General features: G+C 39.3%; 1 protein-coding gene across 2 annotated transcripts in view; it reads right to left on the bottom strand.

Moving 5' to 3' along the window:
• cntnap2a (contactin associated protein 2a) overlaps positions 1 to 27,242 on the bottom strand; it is a 137,293-nt gene extending 110,051 nt beyond the window's left edge. For both annotated transcript variants that reach the window (XM_037280126.1, XM_037280125.1), the window contains exon 1: positions 26,849 to 27,242. In XM_037280126.1, coding sequence (XP_037136021.1) covers positions 26,849 to 26,942 — 94 coding nt within the window. In that variant the 5' untranslated portion in view covers positions 26,943 to 27,242. The remainder of the gene's footprint in view (positions 1 to 26,848) is intronic.
• Positions 27,243 to 27,811: the final 569 nt, after the last annotated feature.

Raw genomic sequence — 27,811 nt, forward strand, 5'->3', positions numbered from 1 at the left:
TTTTAATTGGGCGCCGGTCTAACTTTTGGTTCACTTTCAAATGCCGCACCATTGCTCACAGTTCCATTGGGAAGGCGAAAGGGGAATGTGGACAGAAAGACCAGAGATGGAGAATGAATGGTGACGGGGTCGAGTGTAATTAAGAAAATTGGGACGGGTGAAACACGAGAGGGTGAAAAGTTATTTTTAGTGAACATTAAGTAATGCTGAGCTCACAAACAAGTCATGCGGCGACAAGCGGAACAGCACATGGACTGTGCATTAACCCCGTAGTCTGTAGTGAATTTTAATTTGTGTGCTCTAATGATCAAAAATAGAGACTAAATATGGTTTACCAAGTAAAAGCTACGCTAGAATGTCTCTTCAATTTTGTCGAGCAAAACGAGATGATGAAAGTCATGAAAACTAGATTAGGTAGCAAATTCAAGTTCAGAAAAGACACATACCAACAGGGGACAAAGTACACGTAAAAATAGCTCGAACAAAAGCGTATGACACATTTAGAAGATGTCCACTGAGAATAAGGGAACACATAGCTTGTCTCCCTCAATGATTGTGTTGTCATGATTTCTCTTTCAATCTTTCATTCAGTCTGCCTTATCGACTCTAATGTCCTTTTGAGATTAGGTTATAGGCTCGCTTACCTCACTTTTTTGCTCCAATTCCTTTACGAAAATTGCCCTGCATGTGTGCACGTGTCCTCTTGTGTGTGGATTAAATATTTCGGGCATTTCTCTACCTGGTCCTCTGAGGTTTCATTGGGCACAATGCATAAAACAGCCAATATTTCAGTCCCATGCAATTAATCTGTATAGATTTGTTTTAAATCCGATCAAGTCACAATAGCTCAAACACTTTACCATTTAGCTGAGCAAACATTTGCTAAATTATTGTTTTTTTTATAGATGGTAAATCACTATAAAGCTTCTGGCAAATATCCCAAATGAATTCAGCTTTTAATATTCTATTGGTAAAGTGAATATTTGCTTATGTATAATGTGTGCTTCCACTCCCGTGTTTGGATCGGAATATTGCACACGTGCAGGATTGCTACCAATGCAAGTCTCTGCAGAACAATAATCTTGACATCATAAGCTATTGAATGAACTCAAATTGGCCTCGTTGCAGCTTGATGGATTCATCGAGTAGTCAAAAATATAGTACATACTGCATTTTAAATCAAACTGTTGGAAAACTAATATTTTTGGAAAAATAAAACTGAGATTTTTGATGATTCACTTTTATATATTATTATTTCATGTCAGTCTTTCCAAATATATTTTTACTTTAAACTGGTCCGTGGTGCAAAATATTTGGAAGCTGCTATACTGCACTGGCAAAATGATCAATGACTTCAACTGGCCTTCAATCGCATTACGTCAACTCCAAAGAGTTGTTTGTGCTGAAATCCCCAAAGCACACACGCACGAAGTGCTTTGTCAACCCCTTGCAGCAATTCTTGCCCAACAGGATTTAGGCTCATTTCCATTCCATGTATTGTCTTTCATTTTAGTCCACTCAGTTAGAAGCGCTAACCTGACAGAGGCCAAGCAAGCAAAGGCAGTTTTCTGTGCATTAGGGTTTAATCCAACCCTGCTCTGCAAAACAGCCTTGACAAAAACTAATTACTCTGTTCTCTGACACACACGCACACACACCTTCAAACCTTGAACCATGAATCATGATTTTATTATTCCGGATGAATCAGTTTGAGCAGGCCCTGCTCGGTAACATTAAAAGTCTCCAAATGAAGTCTCTATATGCGTTCAGATGGCTCTCTTTATTACAGTATATTGTGCAATAGTATTGATAGGCTTATTATTTGTAGATTATATTTTGCTCCAACTCTTCCATCAGTCTCTATTAGTCAATGTGCGCGGTGGTTGCAGAAGGGGCGGAATAGCAATTTCAAAAGGGTACACGGGAGAACAGAGTGGTGGAAAAGTCAGTTAGCCAGTAAAAATGGAGAGTGACAGAGGACCTGTCAAGTTTCCACCTCAACACCACCGCTTTAATTTGCCTTTTGCTACCCTTGATCTAATCCGCCACTGTGTTGAACTTTAATTTGCCGTTGCCACTTTTCACATTTTTGAACTTTTGCTCTCTGACTGCTTATTAGTGACTCAACTTATAAATGGATATTTTAAGGAAGTATTAGAAAGGCTGCAAATGACAATCCAGTCACTGCTGGTGAACATTTTAGTGTGTGGGCACTAAGGTTATTATAGTTAAATGGACATAATAATGAAAACTAACTTTGGAAAAATATTTTCATGTTCTAAAATAAAAACAAGTGTGTGTGTTTTTTGGGGAAAAAGTTAACTAACTGAATTATGAAAAGAAATGACAATAATACTGCACAGAAAAAAAAGAATCGGCAAGTTGCTGTTAGAAGACTAATTGTTGTGTCACTCATTTGGAAACCATGTACCACCACCGCATTTGCTACCACCATTTGTTTTTAAATTAAAATGTTCATGTTTAATTGATTCTACTGATTATAATCCCACGAGGGTGAAATTCAATTTACTCTCTTGATTATAGTTGGTGTTGCACAGCACAAAGATCTAAATGAGACACATGGAGGTGTGCAAGGTGAGATGTCAGAATGGAGGGGCATGGTGCTAGGTTGGTGGTGGTGGTAGGGGGGTCTACTTGGAAGTTTTATCCATCCACAGCGAGACGAAAATCTTCCAACAGAAGATGCAGTTGTTCTAAGACATAGGTGTCAAACTAAAGGCCCGAGGGCCAGATACAGCCCGTCACATCATTTTATGTGGCCCGTGAAGACAAATTGTCCATCAACTTCATGTGTCAACATTATATTTTATAAAATACAGATAACGCTAGCAATGCATTACTTCTCGTTGCCAGCAGAGGCGCTGTTGAGCTACAAAAGAACACAAAGGGTAAAGTTGGGTTTAAAGGAGATTGTGAGAAGAGACAGGTGGGTGTGATGTTATCATCAAAGTGAGAATTGACAGACCCTTTAGTCCTTGATTTATGTTTCCCTCACCGCGTGTTTGTGCGCGGTGTGATTTATCGTTCGTTAGCTCAAAGGAATTAAACCTTATATCCCGCTGAGCTGCGTGCATCAATTACCAAGCAATTAAACGATCTCACCTTTTAATGAGATGTGGCGTACATACACAGCGCAAGAGTGACGTGATGCAGTTATATATTTCACACACACGCACGCACAAACACACAAATGTGACCATCATATTTACGTGTTAAGTAGCTATACAAAGATACTTGTGATTTTGGGTCTACAGCTTTCTGAACAGCTTTTCAAACAGCTGCTGATCATTGGATAACATTTGCACAAACCAAGGCAGTCTGAAAAGAAAGAAAAAAAGAAGAATCGGATTCGTTTAACTCTTGAAAGGGGTAGATATTTTTGCCGTTAAAAATCACAAATGCCTTTTTTAAGCAGTCTGCTGCAATTTCACAAATTGTTGATTTCAGGTCGTCTCTTTGATGGAATAATATGAGATTATAACACAAAGCCCTGACAGGATTTCAAAAGAAAATGAATAAAAGAACGATGATGAAATTGAAAAATATATTTAACTTGGTTTGATTGCTTTTTATTCCTCCCTACACTTTGGACGGATGTATTCCAGATATGCAGGTAGGGCATTTAGGGCAATGTGGACAGAGGCCACTAAGGTTTACAAACATGAGGTGAAGCAAACAAGAGAACATTGAAGTCCAACAGCTCCTGTAGTGTAAAGATGACGTGTGAAAAATTAACAAACAGTACGACATCTTCCCTTGCTCTCAAATTTTCAGAGCTACAGCGAGTCACATGGGTAAGAAGTAACAGGGCAGCTGTGTAAGTGTGAAGAGATGCTTTGTTCGGTTTGGTCCACCATATCTGCGCAAATTCACACCTTTTGTTGAAATGACGAGATAAGAACACGTTAAAACAGCAGAGCAAAAGAAGGCATAAATAAAATGTCTTTAGAGAAAAATGGTGCTCTTTTATTCTTTTTTCATTTTATGGTAACGTCTTTGTGCTCTTTTGGTTATTAAAACCTATCAACTGCAAATTGTGTTTGCCCGCTAAGATCCTTACACTTGATTTATATAGTATATGATGTTATGGGTTCGCTCACTCAGTGTAATAAAGGAAATCCAGACACATAGATAGAATTCAACTTGGTGAAAGTTGGAATTTATTTCCCTTTAATAAGATTCCTTTATTTTCACATCACCATCTCCCTAAAAATCCATTCACATATTATATCGACCTGATTTAACCTGGAGTCAGAAGAGTCTTATGAAACAAAGCAAGGTGCATACATCTGTCCTGTAATCCATAATACTCAAACTGAAACCTAAATCACATCAGAGTTTAATTTAAAAAAAAAAAAAAAAATCCTGACTCCTTTAGATGGGTCGAATTTTTTTTTTTTTACCAACAAGCAGAACTATTAATGCAACAATGTAAAAGAGTCATGTGTAGTGCAATCCCACATGGATACATTATACACAGAGCACAGAGACTATATGTTATGAGATAATTACATATAGTTGCATCATACATGCATGTTTGTGTGTACTCCAGTGTGCCTCGCCTGAGGCCAGATGGAAGCGATAGGTTCCGGCATGCTGTATTCCCCCCCCCCGATTCCTTTTCCAATCACACATGAATTGTACATGACAGTGGCTGTCTTTCTCCTAACGTTCATACTAGAACAAGGTCGAAGCATCTTGCAGTGAAAGTGGCGTACATTTCAGCGCATGAGCCACAGAGGAAAGTCCAAAAACTTTTCATAAATATTGAAGCATTTGTAACACGGAGCTGAAATGAGTCAACGAGGAAGATGCGATAGATGCAAGAGATCCTCGGAGATGTTGCTGAGCAGATTAGTGGCTGCTTGCAGCAGAGGTAAACATGTTATTAAGTCCAATATAAATTCTGGGGCACTCTGTAGCGAGACAATCAGTCCCAGCAGAGGGATTTCGATGTTTTCCCATTCTTAAAACTTGCTCTTTCTTTTACATTCATGATGTCAATAATGGAAATAGCTGCGTCGCTTCAAAGTCCATTCCGAGCTTTGAAAATGTGGAACTCAATATATATCCGATATGCAATGTGTGACATTTAAGAAAGGGCCTTTTATTATTTCTCATTGATGAAAATCATATTTGTATGCCAATGCGATGCTCGTGCGGAGCAAGATCGAATGAGAGGATACAAGGTGTGCATGATGATGTAAACAAGCTGTCTCTCCACCCAATCACAATTTCTACAGTTCTACTCGACTTCCATATTATTGTGCCTCCTGCTCCTGAAAGATTATTTTTTTTCTAAAATATCGATTCATGCAATCAATGTTGTCTCATTCGGGATCACTGCCACAGCAATGCCCATCATTAAAATTAAGTACGGCGTTGGCACTTGAGTAGTTTACGGGAGAGACTAACTATAATGTATATGTCAATTTTCAATTTAACCTCTACACTTCAGATTAAATCCAATCCACTGGTGTGTTTTTTTTTTTAGTTTGCTTGCAGGCAAAAACACAGATTTTCTTTTCCTTGATTCTATTTCCTGATTATGCGTTCTGTCATGGTTGCAAACTTTTTAACATGATTTTGCTCATTTACCACTTTATCTCACCAACACGTGGCCGGCATGCAGCAATTCCTTCCCGATCCCGAAAGTACTCGTCTCAAGCCACGCTGCTCATGTTTGGTGGTATACACGGGGTTTGATCTCCGCTGACATCAAGGCATCTGAGCACAGCGAGCTTTTGACCTCATCGATCTTTGTGTACTCCAAGATCAACTGGCAAAGTCCCTCGGTGTTTCGTACTTACTTTCTTCCAAGAGTTTAAGCAGTCCAACAAAGGATTTGAGGAGAAAAAAAACATTTTGTTGGAAATCACGTTTCCCCTGGGTTGTGTTCTCCATTGTGCTATGTTTCCACCTTTTGGCCCTTCATTCTATTAGCCTTGGTTGGCTGCTGAAAAGGTTCGGTTACATTGTAATCCATTAAATAATGCCTACGGTCTACATTAGTGTAAAGCGTAACATTAGCGAGATTAATTGACTATTACTTTGTCCTCATTTTTCATCTGAACTGAGATGAACATTTGTGTTTACTTTGCATCATAATAAGTCACACTGGTTGAATTCCATGTTATTCTAATCCCAAAATAATTATTTCCATAAAATATAAAGTACCTAAATGCATTCCAACTTCCAAAAAATATATTAAAAAAAGAATGTAGCTGCCAGGACCAGAAAGTGAATACTTGAATAAAAAATCTAATTAAAAGTACCCTTTTCTGCTGGCAGGCAGTAAAATAACATATTAGGGTTTGACATTGCTTGGTTGGCATGAAAAATCTACTGAGAAAAAAAAAAACCCTCTCAAGCATGGATGTTGATGGCTACATGAAATAGACCATCAACTTCTATTTACTTCTGGGCTCTTAATGTCACATTTTATGACACACTTCTCAGTTTAAGAGTCAAAGTCAACTCAATTACATGATGCATTGCTAAAGTGCCAAAGGTACAATATATGCTCAGGCCACCAAAAAAAGAAGGGACGGCCATTCAGGCTACACGGTGACAAACAAGGGATCAACAGGTTAATACCCTCCAGCTGTTCTACAGCAATGAAAGTAAATGAAGTGTTGAAAGTTGATGCAAGTGGCACAACTTCTGTTGGCCATCTGTCTGTGAAGTGGAAAAAAAAAAAAAACTCCACTGAAGACACCACAACTAAAGGTGCTAAAATGAGAAATACTTCACATAACTTCATTTTGAAGTTATTTTCTCATCAGGAAGGCCAGCAAAGTTTTTTTTTTTTTAATCCAATACTAGAAGCGTGGTTAGAGCAAAAGCAAAGACTTTTTGATTTGTTATGGTTGAAGAGAATAATATAAAGGTGAAACGTGCTTTACTTTAACCTTACTTATCCCTACCCTTGAGAATCAAGAGGGCAAAGTAGCAGCCTCAAGAGAAAAAACGGCTAACTACTAATAGCCTTTGGTCAAGTGATAAAAGCTGCCGTTCACCTTTTGCCTTGCTTGAGAGAACGCTGCCAAATCCCTGAGATTCAAAGTGAAAAGAAAAACAAATCGAAAGGAGAGGAAGAATTTTACAGAATATATTTGAAAGTAACTTTATGGTTCAAAGGATGGACATCCTCCGATGGTGCCACAACGGATTATCATTAACTACTCCTGCCTTTTAAGAACAACAGGCCGGCTAAGAAAATGATAGTCTTATTTTAATTTGATAACCTCTGTGAACTTGCCAGCTTTCATAATTGAATAAGGCACCACACAGTATGTTAAAAAGGACCATCACCTCTGAAAGGAGGAGGGCAGGATAACTTCAACGGGTGAAGAGACCGATATAAAAAATGGTAATATTTCAAAAGGTGGACTGTCGATTAAACTAGAGATTGACAAAAAAATTACAAATTAATTAAAGCGCATTACATCTGCCAAATAGGTTAGGTTTTATCATCAATGTGTAAGAGATTAATTTTTTCTTTAATTTCTTGATGACACTTGGGGTAGCAGGAAGTGGAGTGGGGGGGAGGGGGGGTTGTTGGTGCTGATCCATACCAATTTTTTAAGGGGCTCAGTGTTGAAAGGGTTAGGATTACTTTTTTTTTAGTAAAAATGTCTATGTGCCTGCATTTTTGATGAACCTGAAGAACGAGTCAATTGGAGAGCAACTCAAGATGCAATCTAAAACCTGATTTACTCAAATCCAGAATAGCAAAAACTTGCCTACCCATGGTATAGTGCATCTATATTTTCTTACTTAATGTTGATTTTATGACCCATTGTTGACATTTTTACCATATTTGGCTGTGGCATTGAAGGAGAATATTGGTGCTTGATGTTTGCCCCATTTCTGTAGCACTTGGTTGCAGTTTTATCGTTTCCATTAAGTGGAATGTCAGCGCTATTGGACCGTTGCCGCTTTACGGGCCACTGGGTACTTGTTTTTTGTGCCTAAATGGGCAGCATTTTGTGCAACAAGCCCTTGTTGTTGATTAGAAATGTCAGTGCTGTTGGATTGTCCGTGATGGTATGGCTGGATGGATGAATGGATGGCTGGATTAGCTGAGGATGGGGAGTGAGAAGAGTCATCAACAAGAGGCCCAGAGGAGTCAGCGTTCGAAAATAAAGAGAAGGGGATTTAATTGGAATTTTTTTTTCTCTATGTACTCCCCGTTTGTTAATGCTGCAGCTGTCGTGAAAGTGTGACTGTATAAATAGTGATGTTGCTTTTACACATGCCTTTCACATGTTGTATTTAGTAAATATGCAAAATAAGGCATCTCAATTTTGTGCCTGCCAAATACACATCTACAGTATTTGCAAATACTTCTCCCAGATTGTGTAAAATAAACTACGACGCAATAGCGCACATTTGGCAAACAGAATACGAGCTGGATTCATTTCCACATTTGTTTGCGTATGCAATCATCTTTGCACTCATTTTAGCTCATGCAAACCTGAGTCAGAAGCTCATTTCTCATCAAAGCAGCTCTCCTGTATTTCAACTATTTCACTCTGGCCATCTTCCAACACATAGTCCCTCGACAGAACCTCTTCACACCCTTGCAATCAGAAACCTGTTCGCTCTTCAGTGTGGTTTCTCACGTTTTCTTATCAAACTGCTCTTTCAAAGACTCAACTTTTTCCTCTCTATGATCAGAACTTAAGTTGGGCTTCCTTTCTTCCACTAGGCACTCTGTCAACCATAGAAACTTAAATTGGACAGCTGAAGACAGTTTTTGCACTAATTTTGACTACATTTTTTTATCCATGCTTGAATCATTAAAGAATCAGAAAAAAAGAAAGAATCAGAAGTATGTATAGTGATTAGCACTCAAGTTCAATTCAGTATTTGACCCCAGACTAAAGACTACAAATTTAATTTAATTCAAAAGCTGTATAAAGAATGTATTTAAAAGATAAGATTTTTTTTTACCTTATTTGCCAACGTGATAGATGCCTTCCTCTTCACTAAGGGCTATATTGTCCCTTTTGCCCTTGTCATCGATGCAAATTTCCCTGCCCAGACATCTGACACGCTCACCATACCAAGAAGCAGCTGAGCAGGCTTCATCAAGAAAAAAATAAATAAAAATGCTCTAACAATTATACTGAAACAAAGTGAGGTGATCTTGATAGACAATTCTATTTTCTTCAGACTAGAGAAGTATCCAGCAGAATGCAAAATGCCACATGAGAAGAAAAGAGGAAATGAACTTCTGCTGACACCTATATACTTCCAGGGTCATCCAAGGGTCACAGGTGACTTAATTTAGCATTCATACTCAAACTGCACATAAGCAAAGGAAACATTCATTGCTCTAAGCAACTGCCACTTGGTGGTCAGCAGGGATCAAATAAAACTTTCATCCAGCAAGTGACACCATAAAAGAACACACTTTGCAGGCAATGCCAACACTTGGTGTCAAACATTTGCTCATTTGCTTTTCTGCAGTTAACTCAGTGGAGGCTGACAATGATTGAATGATAACACACATTTACATTTTGTGCTTGCTGAGTCCAAGAAAGATAAAGTGAAATAAAGCCTTTTTATCATAGAGGGGATAAAGTGAAGACAAAGTCTTTGAAACGACACCATGCAGATTGTGTTATGTGGTATTTTAACAATGTTGGCCTTATTGATAGTCATTGCATGCGTTTTACATTTAAAGAACCGCTAAAAGTCATAAAAGGAACCGTGTGGTACGAAATGTTGTCCACCCGTTTTTTTTTAATTGAATTTTTTTCTCATATCCTGCATTTCCTGTTTATCCACCGCCTCTAATCGCATCCGCAACATTAATGTAATTTCCAACCACATATGGGCTGAGTCAGCATCTTCATCCATTTGAATAGAAATTTTATTTTGGTTGTTACTCCGGTTTTCACACTATGAAAGTGTTTGCGTTGACCCAGAGAAATGTGTTTGTAGCTTCGACTAAATAAGACTCTCAAAATTTGCAGTCTTTTCTTTTGTGTTTATTTCTATTCAAGCACTTGGTAACAGCGAAGGAGGAAAAGAAAAATAATCACATTATATATTGCTCTCTTAAGTGTGAACCATCCAAAATTAAAACGATAAAATCAGTGGGCCTGTGCTGGAGTGCTTACAAGGGAAAAGTTTTTAAGTCAAGCACTTGTGTGAAATGTTATTTTTTTACAATCTATTTTTTAAGGCTTGTTTCTTGCTCGTTTCAAGCCTCCGCTGTCAGCGGTGCCCTCTATGAACGATGGAGTCATCTACTGAGGAGGACATAATCATAGATAAGCAGGCAGGAAAGTTTTTGGTAAGCTGAACACTAAGGTGAAAACTGTGACGATTGCATTTAATATGTCACACTTTATACAAAAGTCAGATTCAGCTTGAACACTACGTGACAATGATTTTTGCTGTGACAGTTTATGTTATTGCAAGAGAGGTTAAATAAAAAAAAAATCTTTATCTTATTATAGAAAAGATACTGTATTTAGGTTCTTCAAATATTTATATTTGCTAGCTTATTTTCAAGAGAAGCTTAGGCTAAACTCCATTCACCTTGTCCAATTTTTACTCTTCTCACTAAAATGTGCTCTCGGGTCCTCTCGTGGAGAAATATGCTGAAATCCCGGAGCCCCTGCTGCTGCCTATTTTCCTCCCCAAAATTGACTCCTTTACATTTGTTCATTTGCCAACCTTCTTTTTCTTCTGCTTCTTTTGCCTCTTGAAGCTCACAAGCCTTTTCGCTCTAAGTTAGTACAGTTGACCTCTGAACTGTGAATGAGTCAAGTCATCATGATCATGTGGAACACGAGCAGACTATGGGACACAAAGAGACATCCGACTTAAATGGAAACTGTATTACTTATATAAAGTACACTAATGGCATTGCACAAATGGGTCTGTTCACTTAAGTGGAGCCACACAGGCATTGTCTCTACTGCACCTCTTTGCGGGACGGTGAGACACAAAGGGCCCTATTTTGGTCCACTGGCGCCCGTGCACTCGGCATAAAAACGATTTTTGTTGCCAAGTCTTATCTAGAGTGTTTGGGGCCCTGGTGGGCCTCACTGGTTTGACGGAGCTGCCGTAATTGGTAACAGAATCAGACTGAGACTGAACAAATACAAAAAAAATATGAAAAGTAAATCATCAAAGTCCATCCATTGCATTTTAAACTGGCTAAAAGGAGGTCTATTATATGTATTTATATTTTATTATAAAGACCACTGCAACACACCAACGACACAATACCACATCATTACAAATACAAAAAAAATGTGAAAATGGAATTATTAAATTCTAACCATTCATCAACATGTCATTCATTTTTTTCCTTATGGTTGTTTCTCTATTCAGTGTAAGTTTCCATGCAAATCAATTCACCAGAACAATGGGCAACATACTGAGATAATGCATGTGACGTAGTTTTATTCTCCAGCAACTGAGTCTATAATCAAAAAGCTCTCAACTCCACATAATAAATGAAAGATATTCATTCTTTCCATCCCGATGGTCGGTGAAATCACTCGTCCATCATTTCTCTTCCATTGAAGTTGTCTCCTGTCTGTATGCCTCTGAATACAAAATACACCATCTATAATATAAAAGGGATTCTCTCAGGGTTGAAATGGCACCGTAGCAGAAGTCAAACAAGCTTGTAAAACATAGAAGTCTATAATATTTCTGTGGTTTTTTTCATGCCCAAGACAGGTGGCAGGTGTGTCGTTGCGCATCAAACAGTACATTTATTTACGTATAAGAGAACTTAAACCACCATTTTATAGAGCCATCTGCAGCACATTACATAAGCATGTGTCACCACCTAAATTGTCTGGATCAGTATTCCGCCTGGTAAAGAGGAACATGAGGTCGCCCACTACAGCGCACAGTTGGACGGCGGCATAGCCACCTGTGTTCTCAACAGGGCACTTTGAAGCTCGTTTGCATCCAAGCTTTAGCGTTACTAACACAGTGTGAAAGTCAAATGGATTTAAAACAGGAATCATTTGTGGTAATTCTCAGGCACATGTGAAAGGTGATAACGGGGAGCTCGCTTATTGACCCGTAGCATTTACTTCCTGTTGTTGATCCGAGAGCGCAAGCGGGGAGAAAATACAGCTGAGTCAGCTTTTGTGATTTGAAGATGGATTTCTATTAAGTGCGGGGGGGTAGGTATTATTGCGTGAAGGAGAAGTGAGTGTCAGAAGAAAAACAGAGAGATACAAACTTGGATGGGGTAAAGTAAATGTAACTCGAGTCACATAACTTTGATTTGGTCTTGAAAAGATGTGACTTAGTTTGTTTTAACAAAAGTAAATAAATGATAAAACTGATTTTTGTGGCGTAATATTAAGAGTTCGTCTGCTTGCTAAAAGTCATTTGCATATTTAATTAAAATCAAAATGCTACTATTGTACTGAGCAGCCACAGTCTCTTTCATTCCATGACATGGTTTGAACTAGAAGTTTTGTTATTTTGATTGAGCCGCAAGTTGCAAGGCTTTAATATTGTGCTTTCAATTCACACTTGTGCAAAATTGCAATTAATAACCGGGTGTTTTTTATTTCAGCATATTTTGTTTTCAAGGCAAAGCTTTTGTATTGCGACTCTTTGGTTTGTCTCTGTGTATCCAACTCGATGAACTCTTTAAGTGCTTTGCCTTCTGAGTCTTGACAGCAAAGCACCTTTATAAGGCTTTGTAATTGCATTATTTAATACCCACTAATGGTACATCCCCATTAGCCGTCTTGAACCTCTGTCCAAATCCATCATTAACAATTTCAGTGCCCTGCAATGGATAATAAGAAGGCCAGATATAGATTGAGTGTATTGTTTACTTACCAAAACCCAAAAAATAATTCAATCCACATTAATTTCTCGATTGTTTCAGCTTCTAATGACTGCTGCTAGAAACGCCCTTGCCAGTATGATGGAATGAATATATTTGACAAGCTTTGCTATCCATGACAGAATTTATGAATATGGCAGTAGGTTTGATTTATGATTTACTACGTTTCTGGACAATCGCAGTCACTTATTGATAGGAATTACCTCCACTAGTGAGGTTTTGGTGAATTGGGAAAAGATCCTTGACCTCAAGGTTCTTAGAAGCACTCATCAGATATTAGTCAATGTAAATAGTAAAGGTATTTAATCTCCAAGAGCATAGTGTGTATGGAAACAGTTTATATCTGGAACATCTTCCCGACCTTTTCACTCATCTGTCTCATCACCACATTACATCAGGCTTTCTCCCCCCCCTCCCGAGGGCTGCAGGTGATGTTTTCCTCCTCCTTTTGACACATTGCGCTCAAGTGATTTATACCAATGCACCTCTGCCTCTCTCTTGCCCTCCGTGCCCTATTCACTGCCGCTTTTAGTTCTTACTCATTGTCCTTCTCTTTCTTGCGTGTCCTCACCGACAGCCTCGAGCTTCGCCGACTGTAGAGGAGAGAGGCATCTAATCCCGTCCCAGGGAGCGCGAGTCCGCCAGGGGATTAGAGAGGGTCTGTGGGTGGCTGGGAGAATGGAGTGTGTGAATGGTAGACAGTTGAAAGAGTACTTTTCTCCGATGGAGTGCAATGAGGATCCTTAGTTTCCCTCATGGGACTAATAAAAGTATCTGCTAAAGACGGGCAATATTTCCTTCACAGTATTGAATACAAGGAAAATGAAGTAATTGGTCATTTTATAAATAAATGGCTATAGTAGAGTTCTGCCATTAGTTCAATAGGATGAATCAATACTTATTCCACACATACTTATTCCAAACTGTCTCATTTAATAGACAGATTTAGAGTTGTCAATTAGTTTCTTGAGCCGGTTTTGATTTGTTTGTGATGACCGGGGATGTGTCTGGCTTAGTCAAATGGGATTTTGGATAAAACTGACAACCTTTACACTTTAGCGTGCAGCGGTGTGTTACTTTATATTGGGGAACAAATGGGTCATTGAAATGAACTCATTAGATTTGCCTCCCTCTGCCAGTACATGTATGTTTTTTTTTTTAATTCTTTCTTCTTGTTGTTTTTGGCACGTCTCCCATGCTGCACTGCTCTGTGACAGTGAACAGCATGTGCGCCAGCCTCGCCTTTGGTATGAAACATGGGGAGCATTTTCACTGCACTGACAAACATGATGACCACATCCAAAAGATATGCAGACATCTGTGCCTTAAACAGCGCTTTGTGTATACATTGTAATGCCTGATGATTGTCTCTAATTCGAATCGGGACGCTGAGATGCTTTTTTTTTTTTTGCGACATGAAGCCGGAGCCCCAAATGGCCTTTGGATGCATGTGCATAATGCTAATGCTCGGGTCTAAATGACAGCTCATGAATGGCGAGTTTAACACAGCTTGACCTCGTCCTATCTAGTTTGATTTTTGTGGCGCCAAATGATGTGTGGGGGAGGGCTTGACAGCTGGCTAAGTGCGTGGCAACTTAAACCCAGGCTGCATGCAGATGATGGGCTTAATCCGCCTGTTCACTAGGTCATATCTGCTGCACAATAGGAGTTGACAACCAGTAATAGAGAACTCATCGCTGTCATATATGAAATAAAATGAATGGAAGAAAGGCAGGGATTGAAATGGCAAGTGTGGCAGGAGGTGCTTGGGGTGTGACCTTTGTTTCTACCGACAGCACGAGAAAGAAGAATAGTCAATTTGCTTGGAGTGGCTACGGAGTTTCAGAACTGGACTCCATTAGACTCTTTTCCATTAGATGCGAGAGGCTCGTCACACAAAAAGATTTTTCTCTGAGGTGTTGAAGGCGCACCCTTTCATCCTTTCGGACATCTTTTGCAGCCAAGTGCAAAGCAGAGAAGCATGAAGTGACTTCAAAATGCATCACGTCAAGCCAAACAACAGTCGCACTTCTAACGATCGAGTAGGGTTGATTCTTTAAGACACTTTTCAGAACAGAGCATCTTGTGAATGACAGCGAGCCTCAATTAGTGTTTCCGGCTTCACCATCAAGGCTGCTTTAAGCTGTCAACATCAGTCTGGTTTCACTCCAACTTTCCTGACACATAAAAATGCTTTATCTTTTCTTAATCAGGAGCCATCTGAATACACCGAGGTGCGTATAGCAATTTTTAGTCTGGCTCTTAAAGGAGAACCACACACATGCTGGGCATTTTAAATTTGAGATCAAAATGTATTTTGAACATATCAAAATGGTATAGGAATGGGCTCTGTAATTGAAATAAATTGAGCAAACTTTTCTTTTCCATTTAAGTTTGAAGTCAAATCTCCAGCAAAGTTGAAACGCCGAATACCCATGACGAAAAAAGAAACAAAACAGACGGTTCTCCAAGTAACTGGACTCATGAGGAGGCATACCAACAAAATTACAAGCAATAGCTCGACATTTGTTTTCCATTTGTCACAAGCAGGAGAAAATCATTTACTAAGGGACCCATAGACAGTCTCATAGGCTAGAGGGTGTTGACAAGCATTTTCCCATGTGGACCAGCCAAAATTTCCAAACAAAGACAAATGCCCACACAATTAAAGTGGGAAGAACTTCACACAAATAGGGAGTAGAGAAAAGTTAACCAAGTAATCGACATATACAGGTAGACTGCATCTGTGAGCATGAAAAAGTTTTCCCAACATTCAAACTGTTGCAATTACCTATATTTATTACAATGAAATGCGTTGAAGTTAAGGTGATGAAAGGTAGGCAGGAGATGAACGAGCCAGGATGAGACAAGGACAGCAGAGACTGGCTATAAGTGATGAGACGGATGAGGCTGTCACTTAGTGATCGAACACCAAAGGCTACAAAGTTGACAGACAGAGAAAAGCAACGCTTGGCTTAATGTTATTCCGAGCATCAAATCAACACTCACCCTTCTCTGCTCCCACCCAATCATCTCGGCAACACACACAGGCAACAAATTCTCTGCCCATCAACCTTGGCCTGTCAGTCTGAGCGCCATGGTAACGCATCACAGGAGTTCAAACTGAGGATTTGGGAAGCGGATGAAAGCCACGATTGATAGATACACCGAGTAACAGAACAACTTGTGCTCGCGGAAGCACATCCAAAGTAACTGCTTGCAGGCGAGAAGGCCTCGATGGTAAAGCAAAACCGACAGAGGGAAAAAAAAGCTTGTTTAGACACTTCTAGACAACGATAAAACCCGAGTTTAGACAAGACTTTGGAAGTTTACAGGCACACTTTGAAGTCAAAAAGATTTGCGACTTCAGACAGCGATTTGAGAAACACCCAACTATAAAATCAAAAGCCGTACAACAATAAATGTAATCACACACCCGGAATTTATACAAAGAGGAACTGAAGGGAAAGGCGGCAAGCCGAAGCAAGCATAAAATGCGATCAAAAGTAAAATTCATACAAATATTGGGAAAACCTCCACCAAGTGCACTAAATACGTGAAATGTCAATAGAACTTGAAAGGGAGAACTAAAACTTGTTACCATGCATTAAAGAAAGAGGCTGCTACTTGGCCCTTACTCTTGTGTGCAACTCGCATCCACCATGTTGCTCACTAAATAATTTACTTTCTCTACTCTTTAGCCTAAGGATAATTATCTTCAAAACTAGCAGACTCCTCCTCATTCACGAGCTTCATTGCTCCAATTGGATCTTCAGGCTACAATTTAAGCATCGAGCGAGCCCAAGTCGGCTCAGGTCAGTCTACAGCACTTTTCTTTTTTTTTTTTTTTACCGAAACGAGGAAAATGGATGGATTGTTAATCAATGAATGAATATGCCTTGTAAATGGCTTTCAACATGCAAGCTGCATCGTCGGCTCTATTTGGCGGATCTGAATATCAAGCAGATCATTTCAATTTGGCAGATTTGATTTAAAAAGTTAACTGCAAAAAGTTTATCAACAGTGAATCAAAACTTGAAGCTCCTGGAAAGATCGGGAAAAAATATTGTTTTTAGCCACAGGGCGAAAGTTGTCACTTATAGTCAGACTTTTTTGATAGACCACAGTGACAAGTGCAGTAAAAGATGCCGTGGGCGGCACCGGGCATGTCACTCTGGCAAATACACAAAATGTGAAGGACAGAACTTCAGATGCTAAAATATTCGTCACACTGCTGATATAATATAGTGTATCATAAAGTAACTGCGGCAGAGGTCCATATTGGATAGTGTTCATGATTCAGCTTGAAGAAAAAAAATTCAACCAGGGTGTATTGTGGAGAATATGACTGCAGGGAGGAGTAATTATTAAAGCTATAAAATTATAAGCACGGCAGTGACAGGTAATAAAATTATTACAAGGTGACCGGTAGTATGATAGAGATTCTTATTAATGCCTAGCCAACTCTATCCATAGATTGCCTGTGAGATTTTGTGTGGCTAATGTGGACTCCATCATGACATTTAACATCTGACATAAAAGGAATGCCTGCAGTAATTTTGTTGAACGTTGTTCATCCATATTTACAACCCTATAAAAAAAAAAAAAAAAGAAGTCAGAATCTCCCTGATGGACAATATCTCACGCATTAATATTTTAACTTCTTTTTATGGGACCACACTAAAGAAATGACAATTTTTTCATCAATTGAAAAGTAGTTGGTGCACAGTTTATAAAATGACATCGATTTACTGTGGCTAATAACAACATTTTAAATTGATAAAGTAATAGTGAATATAACGTTAAGTAAAAATGACAGTCTCAGGCGTGAAAGGGAAACAGGTGCGCTTATTTTTTGGTCATCTCTCCCACACGTTCCCGTATTCGAGTCACTGGAAAGTTAATAGGGCGCCTCATGCCAAAGAATTTAATGAAATTGAGCTGCAGCATGGTGGCCAAAACCATTTTACATAGCAAGTTCCATTCTGAACAAGCCTCATCATGAATGACCAAAGCACCTGAGTGCACATGCTCAGCATCATATCCAAAGGTTGCCTTTGAAAAATAGACCTACAAGTGTTGCCAGATGTTGAAGGGTTGCTGGGGTCATGTCAAGACAAGCCAGTTGCACAATATGCACTCCAGTGGTAAATAACATCCCCAACTCTGCATTATAGTAGCTTAACAGGATCACCCATTAACACCTCTTGGAGTGTGCAAGGTACTAATGGCTTTGGATCCCATTCAGGGAGCATCTTGTCCTAGCTGTCCATTAGCTGGGTAACACTCTGCTGGTTAAACTGCAAATACAACACCAGTGGGTCCTGAAGAAGCTTTTTTTTCTTTTCATCAAGGGTACAGATCAAGAGGGATTGCTCATAGAAACACGAATGGAAGATGTCTGAGAAAAGAGACACATTGTTTAGATATTTCACTGATATCTCTGACTTGCAGGGACTATAAATACACATATGGACAGAGTTGCTGGGTAATGCACACACTGACATGTCATTATGCCTCTTATATTTTAGGAGCAAAAACAAAACTGGGGTTTGACAAGTCACCTCACCTCCTTGTTTACAGATACGGGAATGAAGCGACCTAAAAACATTGCACCTGCTTTGAACAACTTAGAACTTTGTCTCTTTTGTTTCCTTTGACAGCTTTGCTGCATCTGGCAAAGTGTGTTTTCAATCTTTACATGGTATGATGACATTTCAAGACCATCAGAGAGAGTGTATGGTAATGAAATGCGTAGTGTCAGAAGAAATGTTTTCAGTCTGCGACGAAATAGAAGTTCTGTATCTATAAAAAAATTAAAAAAAATAAACCATAGCCAGCAAGTCGATTAGCATTCCTCCAACCACAACGTGCCATGTGTTTACATGTTTGTCCACAGCAGGACTTGAACCTTTGCCCTTGGACTCCAAAGCCCAAGTCTTTACACACTACGCGAGTCCTGCCCCGAGCAGTTATGAATTATGGAAAGCACGCAACGGGAGAAAAAGACAGATGAGGGGGCAGGTGTGTGTATCCCCTTGGCCATTTCAAATCCATGCTAGTTATAAAGTACTCACTGAACACTTACATGTCAAAATTCACGATGCTTAAAACACATTTATTGACGCACACTGCGGTTATGACGAAGTTAAATATTTATCAGTGATGTTAACTTTATTGAAGGTAATTTGAGCAAAGAAATGTGTATTGCTAAAACAAAATAACAAAATACTTTTCTTATTTTATTGTCGCTTAGGTAAATTGATTTCTCTGGTGGGTAGCTTTAGTTTATATGGCACACAGTTATGTTCCTAAACGTGTACTTATGTGTTGATTGTCTTACAATTATATATATCAATTATGGTCCAGTCGCTGAGCATGTTAGTATCATTAGCAACATATCTTTGTGACTCCCACCCCTACAATAGACACACAGTCCTTTCTTTCAGCCATGCAACTGAGAAGCTGGAGCTTCCAAGGGTGCTGACTGACTAGATAGATCTATAAATCTGATTTGATGTTTCCTTTTTGCACTTGCGAATATATTTGTGTGTGTGTGTGTGCTTGTACCAGACAGATTAAAGATCTGAAACGGATCTGTGATCAGCCATGCTGTAATCTTCTGCATGTTGGCTGTCATCGTTTCATCTTTGATGCCAACTGACAGAATGGGAATGTATCAAGCGACGATATTCAAGCAAAGTTGGACTCGTTGTTTGGAAATGTCAAGCATAGCACACATTACAGTGCCTGACACAGATTAACCATCACTTTAATTAGGAATTAATTCCATTTCAAATTAATCAACTGCACTGCCAATATTTTCTACAAGGCTCCTTCCTCCACGGCCTGGAAATTGATCTTATTGTTAATCAAGTCACAGCGCGTGTACTAATTAATTATTTGACCCCTTTCCCCAAAAGGTCAGGATTAACCAGGATTATTGCAGACTGGAGAGGAAAGTTAAAGATAGACAAGTCACAGGGGAGAGGAAGTGATAAGGGTTAAAGCCATTGCGAGGAAGAATATGGTAGAATAGCACGACATTGTCTGGAAATAGATTGTTTTGGTGAAAAGTATAGAAGGATAAAAAAAAGTTTGTAAATGGAAATTGTAACCTGTTGACTAATGACCATCTAAATTGTGATTTATCTGTAAATTTAGTTCACTTCCGTTGACTATTTACCGTAATTTTCGGACTATAAGTCGCACCGGAGTATAAGTCGCACCAGCCATAAAATGCCCAAAAAAGTGAAAAAAAAAAACATATATATGTATATAAATCGCTCCTGAGTATAAGTCGCCCCCCCCCACCCAAACTATGAAAAAAAAACGCGATCTATAGTCCGAAAATTACGGTACCTCAAAATCTTTACAACAGGTGCATTAATTTCAAGTTACAAAAATAAAATGACCAGGAACTGTTGAACCGAAAAAAAATAGGAAAGATTACACCATGAGAACGTGGAAAAATGAACGAGGGCAAATTGAGCGCTAACCTGAGTAAATAAATCCTTTTGTGGTGTTAAAGAGAAAAATGGAGCAAAGCAGCCTGAATTTCATACACAAGCTAAAAACAAATGGAGACTACGTGAGGGAGAAGTAGACGGAGAAAGCAGTGAATTAAAACAATATAGAGTCGACCGTTGAGAGGTAGCACGTGGAGAGAGGGAAGAAAAGAAAGCACTGACCCGTGTCTGACTGGGCCGTGGTACCTTGAAACAGAGCTTTATGGACCTCACCAAATCCATGTCAAGGCTTTTGCCCGTGTGTATGGAGCAAAAGCAATTTTGAACCACACATGTCTGAGTGCCACATTCAAGCTCAAGTATCTCATCATTTTTATATTCCCTGTGGCACCCACACATACAGATTCAAAGATGTGTTAAAGTCAAGGTAGGTTTATCTACTGCGTGAGATAGACACAAGCAGCTCTTTCTGCTTTCTGTATTAACGCTCACACAAAAGCGCTGCTAGTTCCCACTCCAAGGTTGTCTGGTTATTGTGTATTTCAGACACCATTTCTTAGCCTGACAAAATATACAGCACATGTTTAAGGAGGACATATTATATGTTTGCGTCTGTTTTCTCGAGAAAAATGAGCAAGCAGTAGAGTCAGTACTTCTCCTTGGGTACAACTCTGATGTGCATTCAAGAAGTTCTCACAATTTCACCCAAACACTATTGCATCATATACACGGACATTTTTCTTGGGAGCACCAGCAAAGACGTCACCACAAGAAGAAATATCAATTTCATAAAAATGGGATGTGTAGCACTATAGATAGAGAACCACCCAAATACACACAAAGTGTATTTGCAAACTTTTTGAAGAACTGCTGGTTCTTGCACTTGCCGTGGAAACTAAGTATAAAAACAGCTACAATGCAAAATTATGGGTGAGAGTTTCTCAAAGATGGACAGTAAAGTTTTCAGCTGTAACACAAGGTCAGTTCAGCGGGAGGGGAATTAAAGTGAGTGTGCTTGAGTTGAACAGATGTGCCGTGGCTTTTAACTCGCTATAAGCCGATTCGACGCGCTCCAAAGGGTTAATGTTGCAGAATATGGGTTAAATTCAAAGAGACAGATTTTGTTCTTTCTCCGTTGACAACCAACTCCTTGGCAATGGTACAATACATAATAAATAAGTGCCGCTTCTGTGCCACTTTGAATGACAATCAATATATGCCGATTTTTATATAAGCAATAAATATGATCGTTTAAAGTTTAACATGGTATTTTCCGTGCATATATGTCATCGCTAGACTTAAATAAATAATGACATATAGCTAGCCAGTGTGTGTGAAAAAGCAGCTTTCACGTGCAGCAAAGGTTCAAATTATTCATACCCTGGGTGGTATTTAAGTTCAAGTCTGGCAGGAAATAGCACAGGAAATTGGCAAAAGACTCGAAGAAGTTGTGTTAGAAATATTAATGAATAATATTCATCGTTTCATTTGTTTTATTTGAATCAATTCATAATTGGGTACGAATAATTTAAGGCTTAAGCGCATGTTAACACCTTTGGATTAGGTTAAATTGTAGATTTGTTTTTATAGTCCTGCTAAATAAGCCCCCAAAGTTCAAATCTATTTGTGGTACAACTGCGCATAACATTATTAGCTAAGCATTTTTAATGATTTTTTTTTTTTTACAATTTGAGCCTTGTCATGAGTCATCTAGCAGGTCAGTCTAAATGCCATCCTAATTGAAACATGCTGTTTGTTATCGATAGCAATTACGATTAACAATAATTCATCGATTGGACTACTTTGTCAAGCAAAAAAAAAAAAAAAAGCTAAACAGAATTGATTTTGATCCACTTGGTGTTTATTGACGACCAATGGCATCCCTGCAGTTATCAGGATTCAGTCGCAGGCTTCCTGGATGAAATTGGCGGTGTTTGAGTAGGGGAAGGAGTGGCGAGGGATCATGTTCTTATCGTTATATGAGCGAATCCTGTTTCATCGCTGGACATGAGACAAGTCTATTAAACGCTCAGCAAGCATTGGAAGCAGTTCAAGTGTATGTAGACGTGATACCCCGCAATCGTGTTACTAAACCTCCCTGCTGTGAAGCGGGCTCTTTTTTTACTTTATACTGCTTTAGTTGTGGTGTGGCGGATGAATGCTAAAAAAAATAACATTAATATTGTTCATTTTTCATAATTTCAATAAAATTTTGTGCGCAAATAATTCAATTAACCCCTTGGGTCCACTGTCATAGATGAAACAGGTTAATAATTTCATCCCAGTTTAAAAATAAAATATACATTTAAAAAATATATTAAAAAAAATCAAACAAAGCAAACATTGTCTGATGAATATTGCAGCATGACTTGTCAGTCTGAATTTAAATGGACGTGGCTTTGTTCCCACTATCAAACATGGATAGGCTCACTGCAGCATTCACTTAGAAGAGAGTCATTTTAGTGCAAAAAATAAATAAATAAATAAATAAATAAATAAATGGTATAGCCTCGCTGTGCTGTGTCAGTTTAAGTGGTATTATAGAGCCAACAATACTTGACTGTAGTGCCTGCCCATGGTCAACTCAGCAGATTTTTTTTTTCACAGCAATATTGTTTTGCTTGAGACTTTTTGTTGGCAGGTAGGATAAGAAATTATCTTAAGTTTATTGGGGATAACATGAGCACCTGCTTTTTACGAGAAATTAAGATGCAAATTTATTCTTATGTTTGATCTAATTTTAGATGACAATCAATGATTGAATAATACTCATTTTTGCCTACCCACCCCCAAAGGAGGCACCATCTTCAAACAAATCATCCTTATATTCCTTCAAAGTCAAATTCATATCTATTAATCATAGTCTGTGGCTAAATAAAGCAATTGTGTTTCTTTGAGCAATGACAATGGAGTGCTGTTAGGAAAGAAAAAACATATAAGTCAAGTATTTTTGTCCCTGAAGCACCAGTTAAAAGTTCTTTTTTTTGTGGGGTAAAATATTCATGATACAGGAAGCTTGCTAAATTTAAAAGTTGTGAGAGAGTGAAAGGGGAGAATGCAGTGTTATTGTGCAGGTTTGGCTGTAATCCATGTCCACACACACACACACACACACACACACACACTAAAATGCTGTAAGTGCAAGCGGACATTTCCCATCACTATGCTGAAAAGAGCCTAGCAGGGAATGTGTAATCAAGGCACAGGGGAACGATGGGGCCCATTGACTGAGGATGAGCATCAAGGTTCGATGATGACACTGGTCAAGGTAGCAAAATAGGGATTACTATACCAAAGTGACCAGTTGATAAAGAGCAGCAAGAGAAGCGAAAGGAATCATCAGATGATGAGCATGAGTCAAAAATAGCACAAAAAAAGTATGCACAATTAAGAAGTTCATCTTATAAATCTGATTCTAGAGACACACTTGCAACTGAACCTCAGGCAGGTGCTGACACAATTACACACAGACGCTAATAGCGGCTAAATGCCATTTTTGCTCTGATCTAATCTGAGACCAACAAGTCTGCTACCAGCCCTAATCCTTTGCCTCCTAACGGCGCACACACACAGAAACAAAACATTTAAACAGAAATCAGGTTTTAAAAGTCATGTTTTGGAACATGATCCCACACTAATATCAGGTTTTACCAATGACAAAGTAAAGCCTTACAAGTGCCCTGTAAAATAACAAAAAAACTAAAGTGGGCAACAGGATGCCACTAAATAATCTCATTTCGTTTGACAGCGTATAAAATGAATATTACAGAAGAAGAGTTACCCTGGAGGTAGGAGCAGACTGATGTCTTTGTCAAATGGCCTGGCATGCTTAATGGGATGAGAAAAGGCTAATCTGATTCTATATCAGACAGGCGCTAGGGGCATCCCATTTAGCCACCCACTGTGCTGCTAGCACACCGACTTGTTTTACTTCGCGCATTGATGGCAACTTGACAACATTTTTCTTTGCAGAGGGATTAGGAAAAAAATAGAAGCGGAGGATTTCAATGCTAAGGATTTAAAACAACTGCAATGGTTTGCACTCTTGAGTATTATCCCGCATACATCAATAAAATCACAGTTAAGTCCAAAAGTATTTGGTCAGTGACATATTTGAGTCTGCCTTTGAGTGTGCTACTAGTTGAACTTGGATGTAAAATGATTTGGTCTGACGAGCCAAGAGGATGAAGAAAAAAAAAAACACTGATGTCATCAAGGACCAGATCAGGGCTAATCATGCCTCGTCAAGGGTGTGAAATTGAGCCGCAGTTTGGGAATCTCATAAAATTCCCATTGGCCATCTCACCTCTGCTTGTGCTCTTTCATTTTCCTTCTCTTTGTTCCGCAACTGGCTAGTGAGGCGAGGAGGTTCGTCGTTCTGTCACAAAGCTGAGGGAGCGGGGATTTGGAAACTCTTGAGCCGTGGGAACATTTATCCTCATCCTGCAGTTATGCATTGCTCATTAAATCAGTTGTGCGTGCATAGAGTATATTTAAGGACGATGAAATGTCCCTTGGTCAAAAGGGTACGTTGCAACTAGACATGCAAAAGACTCATCATTTCATAAATAAACGCTAAACACTTTTGCATTTAACGAGCTCCAACGGACAAACTTTCAGAAATCATAACTGGCTGATGAAATGATGATTTGGACCACAAACTTTTTTCTCCTTTTACTCTTTGACCAAAAGTTATATACATATAAATATATTTGTATGTTTTATTTATTTTATTTTGTATATGTTTTCAGATTTTTTACGATATGTTTGCATAAAGAGTAGACAGAGTAAACAGAGTTGACTGTTGGGAATACATTTGGAATAAGTAGTAACAATTTAGGTTGTTAAATGTATTTCAGTGCTTCTGATATTATTTAGTCTAGCTGAAAACAGCATCCAGGGCCTGACCACCCATCGTCATTTTGGACTTTAGGTTTCCATGTAAAAACTGCGTCTAACAAACCATGTGACTCGGAGTAGGAACCTCTGATGCGACAAACCAAAAGCAGCAACCACAACGTGCATATTAAGATTTACAAATTACAGTCCAGCATTTTATCATGTATATGAATTACAATTATTCCAATTCAATAGTAATCCACAACGAGACCTCACTAGGTGCTGGAATTATATGTGCAAAAGAACGACAACTCATTACATGGTGTTTTGAGACTCTTCAAAGTTTTCCACCCACCGATAAGACTGAGTGTGTGTTCTTACATGTGCATTCATCTTTATTTTACTGGAGCACAGATCACAGCAATTGATACTATTGAGGCTGCCAATTAAGTGACAGAGGAATGCATCTTAAAGCTGACAGGCGCTCGAGGCGTAGCGTGCGTAGGAGAGAAATCATTTGCGGGGACACATACATGCATTGGCATTTAAATGTGAATGCAAATGAGTACAAAAACACACAAAAAAACGGGGTTGGATCATGCATAAATCTACATTTCCTGATCTGTGTCACTCTCTTGGAAATTGTTCTGGCTTCAGTTGCCACTTTGTAGCTCACGTCGAGTGCATTTGTCACCATGTGAGCTATGGAGTCCATACATCAGAACACAATGTCTGTTCCCAGGGCTATTTCACTGGAAACCCTTTTGGAAAGGTCAAACATTCTAACTTCTGGTAAGGACTATAATTCTTCTTTAAGCATCAAGCTGACAAACCCTTGACCTCTTTCACGCCAATAAAGAGCAGTATACAGTTCAATAAGTAATCAATACCTAAAACATGAAGCCCATCCATCCATCACTGAGGTCAAGAGTTTCAAAAATGATCATCCTCAGCCGCTTTGCATCTGTTCTCATGCACAAACACGTACGGATGTCGCCAAGAAGCTTTTTGTGACAAACTGTGTCAGATGGTAAGATTAATGAAGCGCATCCCCGGGAGACACTCATTCAACATTCGGGGAGCCCTCGAGTACGGTGAACACATCGGTCACTCCGAAGCCCTCAGATGACTTCCTCATTCATTACCAATGACAAAAAATGGACCCCAAAAGTTTTATTTAGAGCAGCACTTTCAAAATGCAACATAACAGCATCATACAATGGAAATGTATCTTGCAGTTGCAACGGGAGAGTGAATACTCAAAACAACACCTACAACTTTGTGAATGATTATTCTTTATGATCATGATTAATCACAAATTTGTTTTTGCCAGATTTAGAATATTGAAGTGATTTAATAAAAATGACAGTAAAAGTACATTCAACACACATATAACAAATATTTTTTTTGTGTGTGTGGATGAATGTGATCCATAAAAATAAACATCTGTTCCAGCACATAAGAGGAAAATAAAGTCCCAATGGATTAGACAGCTGCCCTTACTCCACAGAGAGGAGTTAACACGTGTTAGTGCAGGTCCCTCCCCACCAAGCATCACACGGCCCCTTGCCACCTCCGCAAAGAAGACCTTCATCCCGTGCCTACCGGAACCTCCAATATCATTCACCCCACAAGCACGCACGAATAAAACATTAAAAGATAAACTTACGGGCTGTTGGCAAAGCTCCCCGCACACAGTTGACGTTGCAGAAAATCCACAAAGCCGCCACAAACAATGTCAGTCCTCCTACAGGACGGTGCATCTTCACGGTTGGCGTGACAGGAGCGAAAAAGGAAAAGCAGCAGAGCCACACTCTGTCTGTCCGTCCGTCCGGCCGGCTGGCTCAGCAGTTGAAGACTGGAGGAGAGGAGTGATGCTGCGCTGCACTGACTCTGCCTCCCTCTGTTTTCTCTCTCTCCACTTTACAATGAAACCTTACAGGGATTCTCAAAGGGGAGAGACTCGGAGGAGTGAGACGCCACAAGCCCCAACGTTTCGCCGAAAGCGTGTCACCCACCGCGCAGCTGATAGAGGCGCTCCGGTGCGCTGTCCGTGGTGCTGAACTTATCTCGCTTTAACTCCCTCCCTCCTTTCCTCTCCCTCAAATACCTCCGCTTGCAACCACACAGTGCCCCCCCTCCCTCCTTCTCTAAGCGATGGTAGCCAGTTAGAATCCCCCTCCACACACACACACACACACACACACACACACACACACACACACACACACACACACACACACACACACACAAACACACAAACACTGTTCCACTACAAGCACCCGTTGACAAACTGCGGATTACGACAAAGAATCAAAAAGCCATTTGACAAGAAATTGCATGCCTGCTTGATGATCAATGAAATGTTTTGCTCTGACCCAATAAAAACTGCCTCGAGACACAAAACCGATTTATCAAATTGATAAACACTACCAAGAATAAATAGTATACTGTATAATGAATGATATCATTCTATATTGTGCTCCTCTTATGTCGTAGTGAATAGTACCACCAGTGAAATATTGCTACCTGGGGAGTTACAATGGAGGTCTGTGTGTTTGTTGCGTAATATCCCAAAGAGTAAATTCTGAATGAACAACAGGTTGCTGCCAAGTAGTGTGCTCTATGACTC

The sequence above is a fragment of the Syngnathus acus genome, chromosome 20 (assembly GCF_901709675.1).
Source record: "Syngnathus acus chromosome 20, fSynAcu1.2, whole genome shotgun sequence".
Classification (NCBI taxonomy): domain Eukaryota; kingdom Metazoa; phylum Chordata; class Actinopteri; order Syngnathiformes; family Syngnathidae; genus Syngnathus; species Syngnathus acus.